Raw genomic sequence first — 25,739 nt, 5'->3', positions numbered from 1 at the left:
CCTCCCTCCTGCCAGCTAGCCAGCCAACCAGACAAAGGAGTGTAAGTACCTGCTCCACCCACTTCCCTTCCTCCTTCACTTCCCCTCTTCCTCCCCTCTTCTACTCCGACAACACTGCACATCAACACTAGCCCACGAGTCCAACTTTCTTTATCTTTATGTCGTTTGAGATAGGACTAACTGCTTACGTCTGGTCTGGCATGCCTCAGGACGGTCCTGCTGAGAACAGACAAACTATAATACCAGTCTCTGTATCACTGCCTTTACAAAATCACCTCCCGCCGCTCACAATACATGGCTTGCTGTTTGATGCATGCCAAGCTGCCCTGCCCTCAGATAAACCCAGAAAAACACGTTTTTAAATTTTTTCTCAAAAATGTTTACAAAAAAAGGAGGGGGGGCGTATACGCGGGTGGGGCCTTTACGCGAGGAAATACGGTATTATAATCTTTCAAATTAGTTAAATCATATCACAACTAAGATGTTTACTTAAACTAGTTCACTGAAGGAATTAAGCTTTTCCTGCAACAGTGTCTAATGTGTTCTAATTCAGGTATAAAAAAAAAGCAAAATTTTAATTTACTTTTTTATTGTTATAAAACTAACACATTAAAAACTTTGTAATAAATAACAAACAAAAAAGGTGACTGTTGTAATATGAATCAACAGTATACACACATTTAATTATTCTTCAAGACCATAGACAAAAATACAAGTTGGGATCATGACCACAAGTTTCATTCTGTTTACTCTTTTATCTTCACTCTTTCACTGCCTATTATGATGAACAATATCTCACAACAGCAAGTAAACATCAATGTCTTCCACCGCACTTCTTGAAACACATCAAGCTCTAAACGTTTGTTCCACATACAAATAATTTTGTTTTGATAATAAATAGTAGTGAGCAGCTTAATTACTGATTGTGTAATCTATCATGAATGACAAATCTTAGCATTTAAATAACAGCAAGATCCAGTGTTTTTCACAAATTTAACATAACTTTTTAGTTTTACTAATGCATAAAGAAAACTATAATATGACATTAGCTGTCGTGAAGTTCAATGTATCGTATAGCATCTGGAATTGGAAGAGAACCTGAAAAAAAAAGTATAAGTATTTATTAGAAAGTATATTCTTTTCATACAATTTCTGAAACATGCATGAACATACACTGATCAAAGCTTTCACGTATGTAGTTGTTTAAAGAGAGACTTTGTAAATAATTTACCACGACATTTGTCTCTCACCAAAGTGTGTTGGTTCTGGCCTCGGCAGATGCTCACTATAGTTTCTAGCAAGAGGTAAACATACATGTTCGTCATTAGTAGGTGGGTTTTCTCTGGATGCTCTCCTTCCCCTACCATCTACAATTCGTCACGGCTTCTCCAGTTCGTCATCTTACCCTGTCCATTATCCAAGCCGGTTGAGGATGACAGGTGCCAAGTGAAACAGTTGGTTCTGTTGACTGTGGAAACAACTTTCGGCATCTCATCACACTGGCATGAATCATTTGAATTCTGATTCTCAACAATAACCCCCCCCAACCTATTTTTTCTAAATGTGTCTGGTACAGGGATATCTTCTCTAATGACTTAAGGCATTCAATAATGTGATCAACAAAATTTATGGAATTATTTAATTTAACTGTGGCAGACAGAAGTTGGGACGGTCAGACTAGGATTTGAACCTAAATCCTCCGAAATGAGTTAACAGACCAGTGTTTAACAACTGTGGAATCTCACTGGTTTCCACAGTCGTTCCTTGCACAAAATTGTTATTTTAATCATGCAGCAAATTAAAGTCATCTACAAAAATCTTGGCAAGTAATGAAAAAGTTAATGGTAAAAGTTTTGTATCACGTATCCAAGTTTTGATCCTGTGGTACATGTTTGCTGTTTTAATTTACCGTATTTAATCACATAATGTCCGCCATTGCATAATGTCGGCACATTTCTTTTTAAATACTTCAAATGGAATTTTTTTAAATCCGCATAAAGTCCGCACCAGACAAAGCAACCTTGGCCACCCCTGAAAGGCACAGTAACGGGATGGAAAATTACCGACGCTGTCAACAATGCTTTGACCTTGAGTTGTTCATTTCTCCGGAGCGGTCGCTGAGAGGGTTTGTAGCGTGGTGAAACCGTCCGGACTCAGAAACTCACACTCTACTGAGCAGCTGCCTGAGACATCACGTGAGTTGCAAGGGGATGGGCTATATATAGCACAAGCCAGTACACGTCCCACGCGTAGACACGCGGACAAAGCAGCTGCAACTCACACTATGTCACAAAGTAGGGGAGGTAGCGGAGAAGACAAGGCTCTGCTTTGTTTTGGTTAAAAATTCCTGCTCAGCCTTTTCCACACTCTGCACTCCTTCCCCTGCTTCAGTCAAGCAGGGCAGGAGGGGACTCGTATGCACAGATGTCTGCCGGTAACTTTTTTTATACACACAGTGGGCAAGGGACAGGGAGGGAGGCTCGCCAGCGCCGTCTAATGCAGACATTAGACATCTGCCCCGTGCTGTTAGTGGCCATCTCAATGAAAGATTAAAAAAATATCTTTTCACGCAAAGCGTTTATTTTGTGTAGGCTGGCTGCGGCTTCTGAACGTAAGAGCGCACACGCAGGTGTGATAGAAGAAAAAAAATTGAGTGGCATCTTCAACTAATCGCCGCCACCCAATTATCTTGACACCTGTCACATTTCTCACGTCCGCTGCAGAGGGTCGCCAGTCACCAGTGCTCTGCGAAGTAGTGTGCCACCGTTAATATTTTTCAACTGGGCCGAGGGAAGGGTGCCAATTTTACGAAGCAGCTGTGCCGGAAATTAGGTATTTCGGCACGTTTTTTTAATTTTATCATAATTTTAAAATTATTTTTGAAAATAATTTTATTTTCCATATAAACTGGTTACATAAGGGTGTAGTTTTTTTTTTTAAGTCGACTGTACCGTGACTCGCCCCTGGTCGACCTTAGTGTGTGCATACTCCGACAGAGGGAAGTCTTTTACGATAGTTCACTTCGGGCCGGACGACGAGAGTTGCCGAAGGTTTCCGACGCCCCTCCACCCTCTAGGACGAAGTCCTTGTTTTAATTAGTGACGCGGCGCGGATGTGAGTGGACTCTTGCTCTGCACTCTGGAACGACCGCGTCGGTAATCCACTGATCGCGTTTCGGGCTCCGTCCAGTTAAATCAAAGCTGACGCCGAGCAACAGTACTAAGATGTAGTCTGATCAGAAAAGGGATGTTTCCCTATTTACCTTTTGGTTTTTTATTTTAGTCATCTCAGCATAGCCTCTACGTAGTAATCCTAGTTTCTCCGCGAACCAAATTTATTGTCTGGTTCCGCATATATTTTCTTTCTTTTAACCGCGACGTCGGCCGCGCATCGCCCTCCATCTTCCTACCAAGCAACATGGCTGTGCCTAACAACTACTACCCTGTTTTGGTAAGTTCTCTCTTCGGTCCTTTGAAGTTTGCCTCTCTTGCGATCGTTTTCTGACCCGACCTTGTTCTGTCTGTGGTGCAGATCTAATTTTTTTTTTGGTTTGGTCTGTCCCCAGACAGGGTCCTAGTCCCCCCTCCCAAAGAGAAAGAAACCATCATGGGGAACTAAGGAAGCCCGGCGACCTCCAATTTTGAATCGGTGGTTTCGCCATTGGAAGCCCTCACTCCCGGCCTTTTCGCCATCAGCTACGAACCGCCAGAAAATCTTCAGTTCGTGAGAGCGAGTGCCAGTGAAAGTTTTTTTTTTTTTGTTAATTTCCAAATGTAGTTTCAGATATCAGATTCGAACCAGTTTAACAGTTTTGGTCTCTTCTGCCATTTCGAAATTGTATATGTGAAATGGTTATAACTAACCAATGATAAGCTAATATGATGATTACAGATTATTGTAAAATGTTAAAACTTTACGGTTTATTTAAGAATGATGTGTTGGAAAAATAATTTTCTATTCGCGGCCCGGGTGGGCCAATGAGTAGGTAAACTGAGCTCTCTTTAATAATGGTTAAATGATAGAAGTATTTTCTCTTTATAACTTGTAATAGAAAATCTTGAAAACAATCTTTGATCTTAAATAAAAGGATGCCTATAAATAGAGTCCCGTAAAAATGGTTTTATTTTTCCTTAAATTTCGTTTTGAAAAAATCAAATTTCGGTTTTATTTCGCTGTTTTGGTTTTTCATGTTTACTTTAACTTTTGAGAATGGTTTTATGACCTACAAGTTTTGCTTGGCTAAATAATAGTGGCACGGCGTATACTCGTATACTGCACTCTAAAGTCAACACTATTGGCAAATAAAAATTGTAGGCTTGAAACAGCTCGGCACGGCCCGGTGCCGCCTAGCGCGCTGCCTCGGCACGGCCCGGTGTCGCCTAGCGCGCTGCCTCGGCACGGCCCGGTGTCGCCTAGCGCGCTGCCTCGGCACGGCATGTCTCAACTTAGTATTCTTTTAATATTTCTTGCTGCTGTTCTTTGTCCCGTTGACGCCGTATTCACTTGCTCTGCGGTCGTATTGGATTTGCTGAGAAGTGTAGTTACGGCAGTTAAAGGTCACTGATTTTGCTTATCAATCGGCGTAGTGCCATGTGTTCATGTTTACGAGTAGTAGAGGTGTAAAAGTAACGAAAAAAAGTGTACCCGTATGTATTCGTTACTATAACAATTAGTACTCGTTACTATCGTGTCGCTACGTTACTCGTTACTTCTGATACCGCATAACATGCAATGTTATTTTGCAGCAACGAATCGAGTCGTATTGCGTACGCGTACAGTATGACGTCACGTAAATAATAATAAATAGAATATAAACAATTAACAATATTTGATAATTAACAGTTTTTGTTAACCAAGAAACAATTAAATCTCATTAGAGCGGTTTTATTATATTATCTCTTTTAAGATAAAAACAACAAAAAACGTGAAAATACGCGATAATAAATAACAAAAACATACATATTTCTAATTTGTAAAAAATACTTTCTTATAAACAGTAAAAAACTTGGACGACAAATTTCCATATTATACTTAATAAACAAACATCGTTCTTTGTAACGTAAATTCATCGAATATGCGCGCGCATGCGTAAAACATACGAAAAATGCGAGTAACGAAATCCAGCCGTGTGTAACGTTTCGTTACTCGATACTAGATGGCGCACCCGTTACTCAGTCAGTACCGAATACATACAGTTTGCTACACCCAGTGTTGCCAGGTCGCGGGAATTTTCCCGTTTTGCGGGAATTTTCAACAAAAATTTTAAGCTGGAGGGAAAAGGGAATTTTCGCGCTTTTTAATGTGTTTGGAGGGAATTTTCGGTAAGAGAGTTTTATTTATATTTATTAATATTATACTTGTTATATGTGAATGGTGAATATCTATGATCATGGTGGATCGTGGATATATAGTGTATTAGTGTTTTAATTTACGGATTAAGTTTGTTTTAAAATGGCGAGTTCGGTTGCAACTACTACAGAAAAACGAAGTGCCGATGGTGAAACAAGCAATAACAAGAAATCCAAAAGGGAACAAAAGGTCTTCTTCAATGCTTGGTTAGAAGATCCAGAGTTCAAGTCTTGATTGATTCCAGTACCTAACAATTCAAAGCAGTGTAAGTGTAAAGTTTGTAATTCTACTTTGGTGTGTGGCAAAAGCGAACTTCAAAAACATGCAAAAACCAACAAACACATAAGTAACATGAGAGCTATAAAATCAGTACCATCAATTGTTTCACTGGTACAGAAAAAAGAACCAACACTTGAAAACAAGGTAAAGGCTGCTGAAATTAAACTTGCTGCATTTTTTGCAGAACACAACGTAGCACTGAGTATAGCTGATCACTTAGTGCCATTGTGTACTGAAATTTTTGAAGATTCTAAAATAGCTCAACAGGTAACAATGAAACGAACAAAATGTACATCAATTGTTAAGAATGTACTTGCAACTGTGGAAAATGCAGAGACCATAAACTATATAAAAAATGTTCCTTTTTCTGTACTTGTAGATGAAAGTACTGACATTTCAGTCACCAAATTTATGTGCGTATTAGTGCGTTACGTTTGCCCTGTTCAAAACACTGTAAGAACTGAACTTCTTGAATTAATACCTCTTGATGCATCAAGTTGCTCTGCCGCTTCACTTTACGGAGCTTTTAAAAAATCTTTACAAGACAAAGAAATCCCAGTTGAGAACATTGTTGGTGTAGCATCTGATGGTGCCTCAGTAATGGTGGGAGCGAGAAACTCATTTTTCTCACACTTGCGTGACGATGCCCCAAATGTTGTTTTGCTTCCATGCATTTGCCACTCAGCAGCTTTGGTTGCAAGCAAAGCTTGTGAGAAGTTGTCTGGATCTGCAGAAGAGTTACTTCGGGCAATATACAACTACATCTCGGGCAGTGCCAAAAGATGTAAACAGTTGATTGATATCCAAGAATTCTTTCATGCTGAACGGTTGAAAGTACTGAAGCCCTCAAACACTCGGTGGCTAGCGATGCATCAGTGTATATGTAGAGTTCTGGAAATATGGCCAGCACTCGAGCATTTCTTCTTGCTGGCAGTAGTTGAAGACAAACTCAAGAGTGCTGAATTCATTCTTACCCACTTGCAGAATGGCATGACCAAGGCTAATTTATTGTTCCTCAAGTATTCATTGAACTTCTTTAATACTTTCAATGCCATCTTTCAGTCCAGAAATATTATTGTACACAAACTGTCAGAAGAATCAGAAAAAATTCTAAAGCAAATTTGTCAAAATTTTATGAAGAAGGAGGCAATTAAAGATGTTGTCAAAACTAACTGCAAAAATCCATCAAATTTTGTGCAATTAAATTCAGTTTATTTGGGTCCTGAATGTGAAAATTTACTAAAAACATTTCCACCAAATTTAGTTGAAGATTTTAGGAAAAGGTGCCTTGATTTCTACTCCGAAGCTGCTCAAGAAATGCAAAAGCGCCTACCTTTGGATAAACCAATTTTTAAGGAACTGGCATTTATTGATCCCAATGTAGCTTTACATTATAGTGGGAGGGATCTTGTACCAAATATCGTAAATCTTGCAGAATTATACAAAACTTCAGTTGATTTGACTGATTTAAACGTAGAATGGCAACAACTACCTCATTCGTTTAGTGACAAAGAAAAAACTGAATTGCTAACAATGCCGGTAGATACAATGTGGTGCAAAATTGCTGAAACAACAGACTTCAATAATCGGAAAATATTTCCTAACCTTGGTTATGTTGCGAAATTGGCATTAACATTTCCACACTCAAATGCTGAAGCTGAAAGAATATTCAGCATTGTGAACGACACTAAAACTAAGAAAAGGAACAGACTTAGTGACAGCACTTTGAATGCCGTGGCAATCGTGCGTTCGTGTTTTCAAAGTAAAGGCATCAACTGCAATTCTTTTCAAGTGAAGCACGAACACCTCAAACTTCACAACACAAAACAATTGTATGACAATGACGAGGAGTCTCCTCCAGGAACTTCTGACATGTAAATATTTCGGAAACAGGAAACATACTGTTAATTGTGACTTTCATGTTTTATTTCTTGTGATCCTCATGTTAATTAACTGAATATTTAATCTTCATGTTTATTTCTTCAGCTTATTCATGTAAATTACGTGAATGTTTATTTTTATGTACGAAAAAGGTGAATTTATAGCTTGTAAATAATATTAACAGTTATTTAATAACAATTATTTGTGTTATACCAGTGTCCGGCGATACCGGTACATAATTTTAGCACTAAAACATAAACGCTTGTGAGAGGGATTTTAGAGGGAATTTTCACACTCCAATGAGGGAAATAAGGGAATTTTTGTCATCAGATGCGGGAATTTGTAACATTACGACCTGGCATCACTGGCTACACCTACAGCTCTAACGAGTAGGTTGCCAAGCCAGTCAAACGTAGTTGAAAGCATGAGGTTGTTAACTGTTCAACATGAAAGGAAGAATTAAAATTTTATATTTCTCTACAAGATTAATGTGTAAATACAGCGGGTTGAAAATCATGGCAGCTATATTGTGTTGAAAACATCGCCGGTATTTTTTATTAACTTTGTGTTGATGCTCAGGTACATTTTTCTCTTTTTAATTAGTTTATGATTGCAATTACTGCTTTCGTTTCAAATTGTAATGATTACGTGACGGGAATACTGTAAATCATTATTTACTTTCATTACAAAGCGGCCATGTTGAAACTTAGAAAAATGGCGATGTGCCGTCAACGTCGTGTTTACTTGTTTTTCGCGATGTCTTGCATGGGTGGTCTAATTCATTATTATCAGTTTTATTTCTCGATGCTGTGCGATTTCGGTGTTTTGTCGCGAATTAAGGTAAATTGCGGTGTTATTTCGCGATATCGCGATTCGCGAAATTTCCGTGTCTCTACCTATAAACGTAACTGTGTGTTTTTATTACTTAAGGCAATAACGATCCACACTATGCTCCCAGGTCTTGATAGGGAGTTTACAAATTATCGTTAGACCCACCCCGTGTCCGCCTCTGATGTTTAAAATTTTGTTCTTAATTATTTCTTTTCTGCCCGCCTTCGACATCTTGTCAATATTAATAAATAGTAAAAACAAGGACACGAGGGGCGTTTCACAGCGATTTTACTAATGCAATCCGTGGAACCGTGAGCATACGTAAAATCAGGGTACTAGGAAACTAATTATGAGAGAACAATTTTTTTACTCTACACAAAACATGTAAAATTTGGAGGAAAAATTTTTTTTTTTCGGACTTCACCTCATAATGTCCGCACCCCATTTTTTTTGTCATAAATGTAGCCAATTACTGCGGACATTATGCGAGTAAATACGGTATTACACCAAAAGATCCTGGTCATAACATGTGATATAACAATTAATTATGATCACAAATAGAATACAAAAAAAAATAATAGTATTCTTCAAGACCTGAGACCTAATTTGTTTTATTTTGATGTTGGGTCTTTGTTTGGTCAGGATCTTTCGATGTACTAAGAACAGCACGCATAATGTACCACAGGATCAAGGTATAAACTCTGGTACGTGGTACGGAAACAATCTCCACTTTACCGTTCTTGATGTTGCCGAGCAGTTCTTCCTTGATCTTCAAGTCGGTCTGCAGGATCTTCATCTTCATGTCGTGCAGCTCCTTCATGTGCTGCACCTTCAGCTCCTCCAGCTGCTGCTTGGTCGCCGCCGACGACTCGCAGGCCTTGCACAGCCTCATCAGCTCCGCCAGGGCGCTGCTGGTGGTCAGCGCGGCCTTCTTGCGGGCGCCCGGCTTCGCGTCCTCGTCCCGCCCGCCGTCCGCCTCCGCCTCGGGCTCCTGCGGGGGGAACAACCACCTCGCTTCACGCTGCACGTGCCGGCGCTCTTCGACGTGCGTTCAGAACCGACCATGTGTTCAAAAGAACATCTTAGAAGTTTCTGTGGAATATTACATGTCGTGTTGCAAAAACAAATTTCAATGTTAAAAGAGAGTAAAAACCTAAATGAGTGACGAGTGATAAAGCTTTCGAAGGATTTGGCTCGAGTCACTTACTGACCAATATAATTCACTTATTCTTTGTCCGAGCATTTGCAAATTTTTTCAATTTTTAATATCATTTTGAAATTAAATAATGCATATTAGTGCTGGATGGAATTTTTAAACTTTTATGCTATTTGTGCATTTATAAATTTTTTAAACACATATAAATTTAACCCACAATAATATTCATTAAGTAATAAAAATAATTTTTCTGTGAATTTTTTTAAGTTATACGTAATTGCCTTTAAAAAAAAATTAAACATACATTATATTGTTTTATCTATTTCACTTTTATAACCTCTTTAAACGCCCATGTGTTCTTTGCCATTTTAAAGATTCATTGTGATGGAAACGCATGTCATTTCATATCTTTTCATTTCAAAAGTCACAATTTTGACTGCCTGAATAACAGCCAATATATTTTAGAACCTGTCCTATATGCAAAATATTTTATGGAAACTGAAGTCATCTAACTTGTCAAACAAACATGGCTGCGCTAGTGATGTTATCGGTGATGTCATAACCCTCAAACTTCATTTGACACGACATATTGGAAAGTGTTCCAAGCAGCAGAAATGAAAGGAATGCTTGCATAAAACTGCAGTCAATATTCTTATTACTTACTATTTCACAAATAAAATTATAAAATAAAGCACTGAAGTTGTTTTGTGAATATATGTGAATAAAATTACAATCATATTAGAGAATGCCTGTGTTAATATGTCAATGCACTGAAAGAGATCATATGCCCCCCCCCCCCCCCCCTTGTTTTTCTTAAAAAGCCTTTAAATTGATTTTCAATGCTTAAGGGCACCTACATGTCCCTAAATTTTACTATGGATTCCATAAAACTATCATAATAATTTCTTTCAACTGCATGAAGAAAAGAAAAACACCTTATGTTAGTGAATATTTATTCTTTAGTTTTGGAATAGCAGCAAGGAATGATTTGCACAAACACTTTATGTTCCACAAAGCTGTTTAGCTCCTAAAATACTCTTTGTGCCTCCATTTTTTTTGACAATGGTGAATCAGAAAATTTCAAAACTGTGTCTAAGGATTTAATAATAATAATAATAATAATAATACTATGATTTTACTTATTATGAACAATTGAGTAAAAAAATAAATGATATTAATGAATTAAAATCAGTAACGGTCTCATTAAAAAAAATCTTAAAATTTATTACTATGAAAAATGTAGCAACCATTTTGAGGTGTTACTTCGTATTGATAACAAGACGTACTGTTTCAACTCTTCACTGTGTCGTGAGCGTGAGCCAAGACAAATTAGAGCGCATGCAGTGCAGTGCTATCTTGATGTCAGTAGTGTGTTTCAACTCACATGCTATCTTGAAGTTTCAACAGCACAGCATGCACTGCATTTTGTATTGACATGCAAATAATTTCGCTCAGCCTGCCAGCTTACAGTTACATAATCATTCTCCAGTACGTTGGTTGTGTGTCAACACACTTTCAAAACTGTAAGCTGTGTTGTTTAAAATGAGTTGAAACATTTAAGTGCAGGCACGTAGGAACCGGGGGGGGCGACCCAGGCGACTGCCCGGCCATATCATTACATGGCCGGGCAAAGTGATGGTTTTGCCCGGCCATTGCATCAGACGAACAAGAGGCATTGTCTTCATTGCAATGCTAAGTGGTTTTGTGGGATTTTCTTGTCTGTGCGTTACTTTATTCTTAAAATAAATTAAGACTTTCCGATAAGTGTACAGGCACAATAAATACGGCAACTGCTCTTGTTTTCTTCTAAATATTCACGTTTCACAGTGCTGATAGCGGAAATATTATTGTGGGATATAAGACCAGTAAATGTTTCCGCTCGTTGCAGTAGCTTACGCTCCGTTTTTGTCCACTCTTGTCTACCTGACCTTCAGACCCTTGCATTCACCCCGCCTCGTTTCTACCTAACGGTAACGACCTGACGTGCATACCGCTTTCCACATCAGTCATCTTTCAACAGCTGTACGTCTTGCTTTTAAGTCCAAGAAACGTTGTGAGCCGTACTACAGAACTGTTTAAAATAAACTTATTTATCTGTAGTATCGTGAGTGAGAAGTGCGGAATGGCAGTGATGAAAAACATTTAGGGTTTAAGGAGAAAATTTATAATAGTATTTTAATTTTTGCGGCGTACAATCACTCAGAAAAGCATCAACTTTTTCTTCAACAACCGTTCTGCACAGTCCTGCAGTTCATCACAACCACCGCCTAAAAAGCAGTGCACATTAGGCTGTAATGCCTGTGAAGACAAAGATCCTAAAGAAGAGTTGGATTCCTTTAACTCTATTACTTTTGAGCAGTTTAGACTGAGACGAATTTTCACATGATCCCGAAAACCATATGTAATATACCTATTTGACATTAAAGTTTAGAATGTCGGTACATTATTTTTTTCCGCTCGTCGCTCGTGATTATTCCATCGAGTAATAAGAAAATTTCTTTGAATCTACAAATCATTGAACAAGAATTTATCAAGCAGATTTGCAGTTATTTTTAAGCATCTTCACTCGCCTATTCTGTGAGGTTCGCATTTTAAACTTAATCTTAAGGGGAGTCTGACAGTTAAAAAATTAAAATATTGACTTTTTTAATTTTTAATACCAAAATAAAATTTCGACTTTGCTGAATAAAATGATATGAAAGTTATTGCGAAAAGCTTTTTTTCCATCTTTAATTTTTTATTTTTTTTTTAAATTGAAGTGAACTGCATTTTTCAAAAAAATAATTTTTGTGACTTTTTCAATTTTTAATGCTGGGTCAATCCATATGAAGTGGTTCAAAAAAAATTTATTGGAAGCTTCATCAATTTTAAAAAAATTGATATTTTGAGCCTTGTTAACATTATGTATTGACAATTTAAAACTGACACAGTTAATTTTTTATTCTCATTAGTTTGATTATGGCAGCCATTTTTTTGTCATGGGGCGCGACAATTTTTACATTTACAAGGGTTCAGCTACATTGCTATATCTTGGCTCTGGTAGGCCATATCATGATGAAACAAAATCTGAGGGGTTAAGCACATTTTAAGCTACAATTCTGATGACAAACCATTTTTTTAAAATCAATCAATCTTGCCAACTTTAAAGGTTGAACTTGTGCCTTAGAATTGCAAAAATTTGCATTTTCATAAATTTTTTTAAGAGTGAAGGCAGTATCTGTTGGGCTTCAAAATATTTATGGATGTGCTTATGTAATAGTAGAGTAAATACAAATTATTTGGAGTGTGAGACTTCAATACTTTTTTTTTACAATTTTGTAAAAACCAGTTTTTTCAGATTTTTGCTTACTTTACGGCTTAATATCTCTGGTGGGCAGTTATCTAAAAATCTTAAATTTACACACAATTAAGTACTCCATGGTACATAACTCCTGCAAAAATTTAGACTTTGAGATTCAACTGGTTCGGAAGTTACAGCCTTGCCAAACTCGTAATTTTTTTTATTTATTTGCATAAATAAAAGCAACCCTAGTAATTTTATATACGTTCTTAATTATTTTATATATATGCTGTAAGTGCTGTACTAAGTCATAAAAAGTATTACACTAAAGTTTGTTGCCAAAACACATGTATACTATGCACAAAAATATTAATTATAACAGTCATTCTATATCACATTTTTAAACAGACAAATGATTTACGATTTTAATTTGTACCTTATTTCTTATGTTTGTTAAACAGCATTGAAATTTCTTCAGATAATGATGCTGAAATGTTGTGTGAACGTCCAGTTGCTGTGGATAGCTCTGATGGACTGAGCTTCCTCAACACATTCTTAAGCGGCACCCACACTCTGTCTGCACATGACATCTTAAATGATGTTCTAGGTCCAGCTGGGTTGTAAAATTTTACGTAAATATCATTGTTCACAAAATTAACTTCTTCAATGACTCCTAGCCACCACTGTTCGTCATACACACAGGCGATAATGTCATTGTTCCGAAGATTCATGGGGATGGACTTGGTTGAAACTGGAAGATCCTCATACTCTTCTGATTTGGACGTTGCATAGCATCTCATTATAATCTCGGTGAGAGGAACAAAGCGGTGAAATTTTCGTGTTCCAGGGAGCCGTTGGCAGTTGTCGAACCTAGGTTTCAACTCTTCTTGTCGAGCTGTAATTTCCTCTTCTTTAACATATATATATTTGATACCTTTAATAGTCTGTGTACAGTACATATACATATCTTCAGGGGAAAGAATGTGATCCTTGACTGTTCTTTGAAGACTTGCCTTTGTTACTTCCCTTTTTGTTGTTCCTCCAACACCATCACATGCATTTTTTCCATGTGATGTTGCGAAGAAATTCCACTCAGCACTAAGACCGAAATCATTCTTGTGGTGACAAGACATTAATTAAATTTTTCTTATTTTTGTACTGACTTGATCCATCTGAGAAGTAAATTATATGTTGAACCGAAGGAACAGTGTCTTTTAAGTGTTTCATAAGATGAGATTGAAATGTATGCACTGTTGTTGTGTTATGGTCCAAATGATCACTGATTACACAAACACATTGGGTTAGAAGTTTATCGTTTTCTTTGTAATAATACACAAAAGGATGAACAGTTGCTTGGCGATTTACCCAGTGGTAGCTCTGAATCTCGTCTTGGATAACAAATGTAAAGTTTTCTGCGAAGTCTGCAAGAACAATGCACTCTGTTTCGTTAAGTTTCTCCTTCTTCTCTCTCAAATGCTGACTTTGAATCTTTGATATAAAATGATGAGTTTTAAGTGAATCAAGTTTTTCAATAAGGGACAAAAAGAATTCTTCTTTTGGCTGAATAACAGTTATCATTTCAGCTCTATCTGTTGTGGTCCATTGTTGAAAAATTATGTTGTCTGGGATGGCATCACTTTCTTCAAATTCATCAAACAGAGATACTAGGGCTTTACTTCCTGGACATTTAACACATTTGCCCATCATACACTCGTAACTACTCATATCACAAACAAGTATAGCAAGTAGGTCTTTGTAATCTTTCATAAGCTTTGCACCGTCAACCATTAGCTTAACATTCTGATGATAAGTACAAACACAAACATTGTGTGTTCCCGATGATCCGGCTGTGACACACCACTTAGGTCTGAGTTCAATGAATTTTGATCTTCCAATTCTACAGTCTGGATGTTTAGATTTAAATTCCACAAACAATTCATTCAAATTGCAAAGCACCAGTCTCTTCTGCTTTTGACATTTCATGTTATTTATTTTTACAGATAAACAGTCTTTTTTTCCGGGACAAAGACGACTGTATTCATCACTTTCATAGAATTCACGGACTGTAGTAACCACCTCTGATTGAATGCCAAAACCCTTTTTCTTTCCCAACTCTGGTAGAATGCCCTGATCTTTCACTAGGTCTCTTGTCAGTTTTACCAAACGATCAGATACATTGAACTCTTGAGCTATTCTTAGTCGACTCCATGAATTTGGAAGTAAACTAATTATTTTCACTTTCATTTCTTTTCCTGCAACAGCACATTTATCCTTCAGTTTCTTGATTAATTCGTCAAACTCTTCTACAGACTCTTCACTTGCTTCTCTGTTTTCCATCACTTCATCAAAAGATTCCTCAAGATTTCTTTTCAAAACATTTGAAACTTTACTGATCTTGTCAGCTATTGCTTGTGGTCTTTTATCTAAACCCAATTTCCTTATTTTAGATGCTGGCGAAACCCCTAATTGAGTACATACATTGTCTACTTTTCCCAACTTTTCAATCTCTGTAATAAAGTCTGAATCACATGTGTCCCCTGTTCCATCATTTGCTGTCACAAATATTTTTTTGTAGCATGTAGGACACAAGGACTTACCAGGGACAAGCAGTAAATTGTAGTTTGTTTTTTTATACATGTGTTCAGGAAGTATTTCCCTAAGTCCTTTTGTGATTGCCTTTTTATGTATTTGTAAAGGATCACTGCAATACCGGCCAAATATATGGTGATATTTAATAAGATACTTAATCTCATGGTACTTACATACAGACTTAACATCACTAGAAACTCTGGTAAATATTAGCTGTTGCTGTTCTAAACTAAACACACAGATTTTCTTCAATTCCTGTTGCACTGAACCATAAACACATTTGTGGCATTGTTCATTTGTTAAATGTCCTATTGAACACTCTTTCTCCATACCGAAAAACAAAAAACCTTCATGGAAACACAAACCACCTTTCCTATACCAGAGCTGCTGGCAGACTAACAGGATGGAACAAATACCAGACCATACTAGAGCAAGTCCGTGCCTGTTAAGACCTGCACACTCCAAACAGTGGTAAACATCTCAGGCATATTTTTTTAATGTTCTTAGTCGGAGAACTCTTTTCAATTGCATAGTAAATGCCAATTTTAGGGTATTAAGATTTTTAAAAATATAATTAGAATTTATTATAGTTTCATTGTTGCAAAAAAAATGCAATTATACACAAGTTTGGCAAGGCTGTAACTACCGAACCAGTTGAATCTCAAAGTCTAAATTTTTACAGGAGTTATGTACCATGGAGTACTTAATTGTGTGTAAATTTAAGATTTTTAGATAACTGCCCACCAGAGATATCAAGCCGTAAAGTAAGCAAAAATCTGAAAAAACTGGTTTTTACAAAATTGTAAAAAAAAAAGTATTGAAGTCTCACACTCCAAATAATTTGTATTTACTCTACTATTACATAAGCACATCCATAAATATTTTGAAGCCCAACAGATACTGCCTTCACTCTTAAAAAAATTTATGAAAATGCAAATTTTTGCAATTCTAAGGCACAAGTTCAACCTTTAAAGTTGGCAAGATTGAGTGATGTTAAAAAAATGGTTTGTCATCAGAATTGTAACTTAAAATGTGCTTAACCCCTTAGATTTTGTTTCATCATGATATGGCCTACCAGAGCCAAGATATAGCAATGTAGCTGAACCCTTGTAAATGTAAAAATTGTCGCGCCCCATGACAAAAAAATGGCTGCCATAATCAAACTAGTGAGAATAAAAATTTAACTGTGTCAGTTTTAAACTGTCAATACATAATGTTAACAAGGCTCAAATTATGAATTTTTTTAAAAATAGTCGAGCAACCAGAGCTGGACCACTTGATATGGACTGACCCTGCTAAAAAAATTATTTTGACCTTTCTGAATTAAATGTAAATACTTTCTAGTACTCCTTACAATAAAAAATATAACGAATAGTAAATTTTCAAAACTTTGGAGCCTTAATTCAGATTTGGTTGATGTATAGACATTTCCTGTATTGACCTTGATTTATGAAGTCTGACAGTAAAAATAAAAAATAAAAGGTTTTTTGTTCATTTTTAATGTCAAAATAAACTTAAGAATTTTCCGAATAAAATTATATGATTGTTATTGCAAAACAAGTTTTCCATCTATAATTTTTTTTTATTTTTTAAAGTTGAACTGCATTTTTCGAAAATTATTTAACTTTCAAATTTAAATGCTTAAAAAAAATATTATTTTGACCTTTCTGAATACAATTGAAATACTTTCTAGTACTCCCTTAAATAATAAAAAAATATAATGAATACTAAATAGTATATTTACAAAAATTTGGAGCCTTACTTGAGAATTTATTGATGTATAGACCTTTCCAACTTTGAGCTTGATTTATGGAAAACTTAGAATACAATTTTTTTTTTCTACCGCGGCAGAGCCCCCGGACACCCCCTTTGTTAAATCCACCACTTATAATGATACTCTTCTTTGCCCCCCCATTAAATATTTGCTTCCTACGCGCCTGTTTAAGTGTGTTACTTTGCCCATCTCTAAATAAGATGGATAGTTTCCATACTTTCATCTCTGGAGTTTCTTCAAACGGGAAGCTCCTGAGAAGTCCTTGGATTGTCGTGGTGGCTGGTACGGGCCGCTCTACTTGAATGACTTGATGTCTCTTCTTGAGGTGCCTTGCGAGGTTCCCAGTGGAGCCCCCCGAGTAGCTAAGCAGTGCCTTGCAGTAGTTGCATGTGGCCCTACTGAGCTCCTGGTGCGTGAAGTGGTACCACACATCGCTCCTCCGCTTTGGCATTCTGGTGCAACGGCTGTAACACACTGAACATGCCAGTACTGTGGTCAGCACCAGCAAACGGCAAGGAATATGGACCATTGAAAACAGGTTTCTAGTTAACTTGGAAGGTACGTATTCAAAATATCTAAAACTCTGTCAAGCTTTTATCAGAACCCTGCAGGGACGAGCAGAGGCATGATATTCCCCTGAAATGCTAAACAGACCTATAAAAATCAATCACTCCTACCAACCTAAAGGAAAAAGGCTGAATGTAAACAGCAGGCAAAGTGGTTCTCTCTGCCCCCCCCCCCCCCCTTTTTTATTTTCCTTTCCAAAATGATATTTAGTGTACACTCCTGGAAACATGAAGTAATACAATGACAGAAAAAATTGCTCTACAATTAAAATATTTTAAAATAAAATGATCGCAAGTATTAAAGCACTGAGGATAAGTTAGATTCGAATCTAAAAATTATCGGATCGTACCATAATTATCGTACACACCTTGAAAACCCGGAAATTCGTTCGTGCAACAACAGCCTAAGTCAAGTCCTTAAATTGATGTGTATTAAAAAGGAAAAAAAAAAAATTATATATGCATGGTCATGAACTTCGAATTAGAAAACAAAGCGTAATTTTGATATATAAATATTACAATAGACAACAAAAAAAGTATAATAATTACAAATGTACAGGTAGCTCAATCCAGGTTCGTAGGTATGTTACGAAAACCCTCCTGTATGTCACACATGTGTCACATGCGGGCTATATTACACCAGATTTTTACAGGAGCTAGCCGAAATAGAGAAAATGTGTCATTCTTGACAACTAATGTACCTATCTACTTAAAAAAGTATAATAATTACAAATGTACATGTAGCTCAATCCAGGTTCGTAGGTATGTTAAGAAAACCTTCATCTATGTCACACATGTGTCACATGCGGGCTATATGACACCAGATTTTTACAGGAGCCAGCCGAAATAGAGAAAATGTGTCATTCTTGGCAACTAATGTACCTACCTTCTTAAAAAAGTATAATAATTACAAATATACATGTAGCTCAATCCAGGTTCGTAGGTATGTTAAGAAAACCTTCATCTATGTCACACATGTGTCACATGCGGGCTATATGACACCAGATTTTTACAGGAACCAGCCGAAATAAAGAAAATGTGTCATTCTTGGCAACTGATGTACCTACCTTCTTAAAAAAGTATAATAATTACAAATATACATGTAGCTCTATCCAGGTTCGTAAGTATGTTAAGAAAACCTTCATCTATGTCACACATGTGTCACATGCGGGCTATATGACACCAGATTTTTACAGGAGCCAGCCGAAATAAAGAAAATGTGTCATTCTTGCCAACTGATGTACCTACCTTCTTAAAAAAGTATAATAATTACAAATATACATGTAGCTCAATCCAGGTTCGTAAGTATGTTAAGAAAACCTTCATCTATGTCACACATGTGTCACATGCGGGCTATATTACACCAGATTTTTACAGGAGCTAGCCGAAATAGAGAAAATGTGTCATTCTTGACAACTAATGTACCTATCTACTTAAAAAAGTATAATAATTACAAATGTACATGTAGCTCAATCCAGGTTCGTAGGTATGTTAAGAAAACCTTCATCTATGTCACACATGTGTCACATGCGGGCTATATGACACCAGATGTTTACAGGAGCCAGCCGAAATAGAGAAAACGTGTCATTCTTGGCAACTAATGTACCTATCTACTTTAATTAGAAATATACATGTAGCTCAATCCAGGTTCGTAGGTATGTTAAGAAAACCTTCATCTATGTCACACATGTGTCACATGCGGGCTACATGACACCAGATTTTTACAGGAGCCAGCCGAAATAGAGAAAATGTGTCATTCTTGGCAACTCATGTACCTACCTTCTTAAAAAAGTATAATAATTACAAATATACATGTAGCTCAATCCAGGTTCGTAAGTATGTTAAGAAAACCTTCATCTATGTCACACATGTGTCACATGCGGGCTATATGACACCAGATTTTTACAGGAGCCAGCCGAAATAGAGAAAATGTGTCATTCTTGGCAACTAATGTACCTATCTACTTAAAAAAGAATAATAATTACATATGTACATGTAGCTCAATCCAGGTTCGTAAGTATGTTAAGAAAACCTTCATCTATGTCACACATGTGTCACATGCGGGCTATATGACACCAGATTTTTACAGAAGCCAGCCGAAATAGAGAAAATGTGTCATTTTTGGCAACTAATGTACCTACCTTCTTAAAAAAAGTATAATAATTACAAATATACATGTAGCTCAATCCAGGTTCGTAAGTATGTTAAGAAAACCTTCATCTATGTCACACATGTGTCACATGCGGGCTATATGACACCAGATGTTTACAGGAGCCAGCCGAAATAGAGAAAACGTGTCATTCTTGGCAACTAATGTACCTATCTACTTTAATTAGAAATATACATGTAGCTCAATCCAGGTTCGTAGGTATGTTAAGAAAACCTTCATCTATGTCACACATGTGTCACATGCGGGCTATATGACACCAGATTTTTACAGGAGCCAGCCGAAATAGAGAAAACGTGTCATTCTTGGCAACTAATGTACCTATCTACTTTAATTAGAAATATACATGTAGCTCAATCCAGGTTCGTAGGTATGTTAAGAAAACCTTCATCTATGTCACACATGTGTCACATGCGGGCTATATGACACCAGATTTTTACAGGAGCCAGCCGAAATAGAGAAAATGTGTCATTCTTGGCAACTAATGTACCTATCTACTTTAATTAGAAATATACATGTAGCTCAATCCAGGTTCGTAGGTATGTTAAGAAAACCTTCATCTATGTCACACATGTGTCACATGCGGGCTATATGACACCAGATTTTTACAGGAGCCAGCCGAAATAGAGAAAACGTGTCATTCTTGGCAACTAATGTACCTATCTACTTTAATTAGAAATATACATGTAGCTCAATCCAGGTTCGTAGGTATGTTAAGAAAACCTTCATCTATGTCACACATGTGTCACATACGGGCTATATGACACCAGATGTTTACAGGAACCAGCCGAAATAGAGAAAATGTGTCATTTTTGGCAACTAATGTACCTATCTACTTAAAAAAGGATAATAATTACAAATGTACATGTAGCTCAATCCAGGTTCGTAAGTATGTTAAGAAAACCTTCATCTATGTCACACATGTGTCACATGCGGGCTATATGACACCAGAGTTTTACAGAAGCCAGCCGAAATAGAGAAAATGTGTCATTTTTGGCAACTAATGTACCTACCTTCTTAAAAAAGTATAATAATTACAAATATACATGTAGCTCAATCCAGGTTCGTAAGTATGTTAAGAAAACCTTCATCTATGTCACACATGTGTCACATGCGGGCTATATGACACCAGATTTTTACAGGAACCAGCCGAAATAAAGAAAATGTGTCATTCTTGGCAACTGATGTACCTACCTTCTTAAAAAAGTATAATAATTACAAATATACATGTAGCTCTATCCAGGTTCGTAAGTATGTTAAGAAAACCTTCATCTATGTCACATATGTGTCACATGCGGGCTATATGACACCAGATTTTTACAGGAGCCAGCCGAAATAAAGAAAATGTGTCATTTTTGGCAACTGATGTACCTACCTTCTTAAAAAAGTATAATAATTACAAATATACATGTAGCTCAATCCAGGTTCGTAAGTATGTTAAGAAAACCTTCATCTATGTCACACATGTGTCACATGCGGGCTATATTACACCAGATTTTTACAGGAACCAGCCGAAATAGAGAAAATGTGTCATTCTTGGCAACTAATGTACCTACCTTCTTAAAAAAGTATAATAATTACAAATATACATGTAGCTCAATCCAGGTTCGTAGGTGTGTTAAGAAAACCTTCATCTATGTCACACATGTGTCACATGCGGGCTATATGACACCAGATTTTTACAGGAGCCAGCCGAAATAGAGTAAATGTGTCATTCTTGGCAACTAATGTACCTATCTACTTTAATTAGAAATATACATGTAGCTCAATCCAGGTTCGTAGGTATGTTAAGAAAACCTTCATCTATGTCACACATGTGTCACATGCGGGCTATATGACTCCAGATTTTTACAGGAGCCAGCCGAAATAGAGAAAATGTGTCATTCTTGGCAACTAATGTACCTACCTTCTTAAAAAAGTATAATAATTACAAATATACATGTAGCTCAATCCAGGTTCGTAAGTATGTTAAGAAAACCTTCATCTATGTCACACATGTGTCAATTTTGTTATATCTTATTTTAAAATTTGTTAAAATTATTTGAAATAACGCAATGTTATGCAAAAATGAAATCATTCAATTAGATTATTGACAAATTCAATATTAGTTTCACATTGACGTATGGGGTTATCTTGGACAGACCAGGGGATACATTGGACAGTAGGAACATTAGTTGCCAAGAATGACACATTTTCTCTATTTCGGCTGGCTCCTGTAAATTTTTTGTCATATAGCCCGCATGTGACACATTTGTGACATAGATGAAGGTTTTCTTAACATACCTACGAACCTGGATTAAGCTACATGTATATATTTAATTAAAGTAGATAGGTACATTAGTTGCCAAAAATGACACATTTTCTCTATTTCGGCTGGTTCCTGTAAAAATCTGGTGTCATATAGCCCACATGTGACACATGTGTGACATAGATGAAGGTTTTCTTAACATACCTACGAACCTGGATTGAGCTACATGTATATTTCTAATTATTATATTTTTTTAAGTAGATAGGTACATTAGTTGCCAAGAATGACACATTTTCTCTATTTCGGCTGGCTCCTGTAAAAATCTGGTGTCATATAGCCCGCATGTGACACATGTGTGACATAGATGAAGGTTTTCTTAACATACTAACGAACCTGGATTGTGCTACATGTATATTTGTAATTATTATACTTTTTTAAGAAGGTAGGTACATCAGTTGCCAAGAATGACACATTTTCTTTATTTCGGCTGGCTCCTGTAAAAATCTGGTGTCATATAGCCCGCATGTGACACATGTGTGACATAGATGAAGGTTTTCTTAACATACTTACGAACCTGGATTGAGCTACATGTATATTTGTAATTATTATACTTTTTTAAGAGGGTAGGTACATCAGTTGCCAATAATGACACATTTTCTTTATTTCGGCTGGCTCCTGTAAAAATCTGGTGTCATATAGCCCGCATGTGACACATGTGTGACATAGATGAAGGTTTTCTTAACATACCTACGAACCTGGATTGAGCTACATGTATATTTCTAATTAAAGTAGATAGGTACATTAGTTGCCAAGAATGACACATTTTCTCTATTTCGGCTGGCTCCTGTAAAAATCTGGTGTCATATAGCCCGCATGTGACACATGTGTGACATAGATGAAGGTTTTCTTAACATACCTACGAACCTGGATTGAGCTACATGTATATTTCTAATTAAAGTAGATAGGTACATTAGTTGCCAAGAATGACACGTTTTCTCTATTTCGGCTGGCTCCTGTAAAAATCTGGTGTCATATAGCCCGCATGTGACACATGTGTGACATAGATGAAGGTTTTCTTAACATACCTACGAACCTGGATTGAGCTACATGTACATTTGTAATTATTATACTTTTTTAAGTAGATAGGTACATTAGTTGTCAAGAATGACACATTTTCTCTATTTCGGCTAGCTCCTGTAAAAATCTGGTGTAATATAGCCCGCATGTGACACATGTGTGACATAGATGAAGGTTTTCTTAACATACTTACGAACCTGGATTGAGCTACATGTATATTTGTAATTATTATACTTTGTTTAAGAAGGTAGGTACATCAGTTGGCAAGAATGACACATTTTCTTTATTTCGGCTGGCTCCTGTAAAAATCTGGTGTCATATAGCCCGCATGTGACACATGTGTGACATAGATGAAGGTTTTCTTAACATACTTACGAACCTGGATTGAGCTACATGTATATTTGTAGTTATTATACTTTTTTAAGAAGGTAGGTACATTAGTTGCCAAGAATGACACATTTTCTCTATTTCGGCTGGCTCCTGTAAAAATCTGGTGTCATATAGCCCGCATGTGACACATGTGTGACATAGATGAAGGTTTTCTTAACATACCTACGAACCTGGATTGAGCTACATGTATATTTCTAATTAAAGTAGATAGGTACATTAGTTGCCAAGAATGACACATTTTCTCTATTTCGGCTGGCTCCTGTAAAAATCTGGTGTCATATAGCCCGCATGTGACACATGTGTGACATAGATGAAGGTTTTCTTAACATACCTACGAACCTGGATTGAGCTACATGTATATTTGTAATTATTATACTTTTTTAAGAAGGTAGGTACATTAGTTGCCAAGAATGACACATTTTCTCTATTTCGGCTGGCTCCTGTAAAAATCTGGTGTCATATAGTCCGCATGTGACACATGTGTGACATAGATGAAGGTTTTCTTAACATACCTACGAACCTGGATTGAGCTACATGTATATTTCTAATTAAAGTAGATAGGTACATTAGTTGCCAAGAATGACACATTTTCTCTATTTCGGCTGGCTCCTGTAAAAATCTGGTGTCATATAGCCCGCATGTGACACATGTGTGACATAGATGAAGGTTTTCTTAACATACCTACGAACCTGGATTGAGCTACATGTACATTTGTAATTATTATACTTTTTTAAGTAGATAGGTACATTAGTTGTCAAGAATGACACATTTTCTCTATTTCGGCTAGCTCCGGTAAAAATCTGGTGTAATATAGCCCGCATGTGACACATGTGTGACATACAGGAGGGTTTTCGTAACATACCTACGAACCTGGATTGAGCTACCTGTACATTTGTAATTATTATACCTTTTTTGTTGTCTATTGTAATATTTATATATCAAAATTACGCTTTGTTTTCTAATTCGAATTTCTGTTTCTAAAATTTTTTATCTAATTAAACATTTACATTTTTATTTAATTTTGAAGATCTGACTTGCAAAGATTTTATTAACATGTCTAAATTCATGACCATGCATATATAATTTTTTTTTTACCTTTTTTTATACACATTTATTATGGACTTGACATAGACTGTTGTTGCACGAACGAATTTCCGGGTTTTCAAGGTGTGTACGATAATTATGGTACGATCCGGTAATTTTTCAGATTCGAATCTAACTTATCCTCAGTATTAAAGCAATATAAATGATAGAGAAATCTGTTGTAGTTTGAAGTAATTCCCTATGTAAAATAGTGAGTGATTGCTTGAGTACATTGAGGAAGGGGGTCAAAAAGACAAGTATTTTTTAAAATTAGATATTGTAGGTAATTGTACTTGTACAGTCTATGGCTTGACAAAAATGTTTCTAAACTTACTGAAGTTATTATTTAACTCTTATTTCTATCACAGAGTATTAACAAATGGCTAATGAACCAAATTCCTGACATTTTCTTCAATTTTTATTTTACAGGATCATTTAATGTTTTACTGTAGTTAAAGTTTATTTTGATGGCTACGCAAATTCCGTTTAATGACACCATTTGCGTATTTGCTAAATACTTTAACCCCATTCATTTCCAACCCCTTTTTACTCAGACAACTTATTTAATAATATCGTTTTGATTGAGCAGGCAATAACCCTGGCGCTTCGAGCAAGAGAATCAGGAGATAATGTGAGTGGACTTAAAAAAACACGTTTAAATGTTTTTTATTACCCTACTCTTTTTATTTGCGTTTTTTTAATTTTAAATCTGACTTGGATTTATTATCATTGCTGTGTTTGAACACCTCATTTACATTCCTTTACAAATTACGTTATGAACGAATGGACACGAAAGTAATGTATTCACGATACGGATCATGTTACAGGGATACATCACGAGAGGAAAGGTGCGTGAACGAATACGAGCATACCTTTTAAAAGATGATGGTAAAATTAGACAGCTACGCCGATGTACAATATTTTTATAATTGTAGCGATCATTTGTTTAATTAAAACGAAATAAACACGTAACGGTATTACATTAGTACTTCAAACATGAACGAAAATGGCACATCAGAGCGCATTATTAGAAAAGGAACAACACACAATAAGGCACTTTCCTATACTA

General features: G+C 36.4%; 1 protein-coding gene across 2 annotated transcripts; it reads right to left on the bottom strand.

Annotated features, from left to right (window-relative positions):
• Positions 1-572: 572 nt before the first annotated feature.
• On the bottom strand, positions 573-25,739 carry LOC134528338 (uncharacterized). 2 transcript variants are annotated; one of them, XM_063361882.1, is made up of 4 exons: positions 25,543-25,739; positions 17,357-17,613; positions 9,076-9,331; positions 573-1,098 (listed from the first exon to the last, which is right to left on the bottom strand). In XM_063361882.1, exons 2-4 carry the CDS (start codon positions 17,588-17,590, stop codon positions 1,046-1,048), a joined length of 543 nt encoding a protein of 180 aa, XP_063217952.1. In that variant the 5' UTR covers positions 17,591-17,613; positions 25,543-25,739; the 3' UTR covers positions 573-1,045. The 2 variants fall into 2 exon arrangements, with proteins under 2 accessions (XP_063217952.1, XP_063217953.1); XM_063361883.1 differs by having other exon boundaries at positions 17,357-17,603; positions 25,543-25,718.

Source organism: Bacillus rossius, chromosome 1 (genome assembly GCF_032445375.1).
Source record: "Bacillus rossius redtenbacheri isolate Brsri chromosome 1, Brsri_v3, whole genome shotgun sequence".
Classification (NCBI taxonomy): Eukaryota; Metazoa; Arthropoda; class Insecta; order Phasmatodea; family Bacillidae; genus Bacillus; species Bacillus rossius.
This window is presented reverse-complemented; position numbering and strand designations above follow the sequence as displayed.

Bases quoted from the DNA above. Each gene is read 5' to 3' on its own strand.
- LOC134528338 (XM_063361882.1), bottom strand. From the start codon at position 17,590: ATGCCAAAGCGGAGGAGCGATGTGTGGTACCACTTCACGCACCAGGAG. The intron at 9,332-17,356 runs GTATGGAAACTA...TTCCCCCCGCAG, and splicing joins AAGAAACTCCAGAGATGAAA to GAGCCCGAGGCGGAGGCGGA. The intron at 1,099-9,075 runs GTAAAGTGGAGA...TTTTTTTTTCAG, and splicing joins GCTCGGCAACATCAAGAACG to GTTCTCTTCCAATTCCAGAT.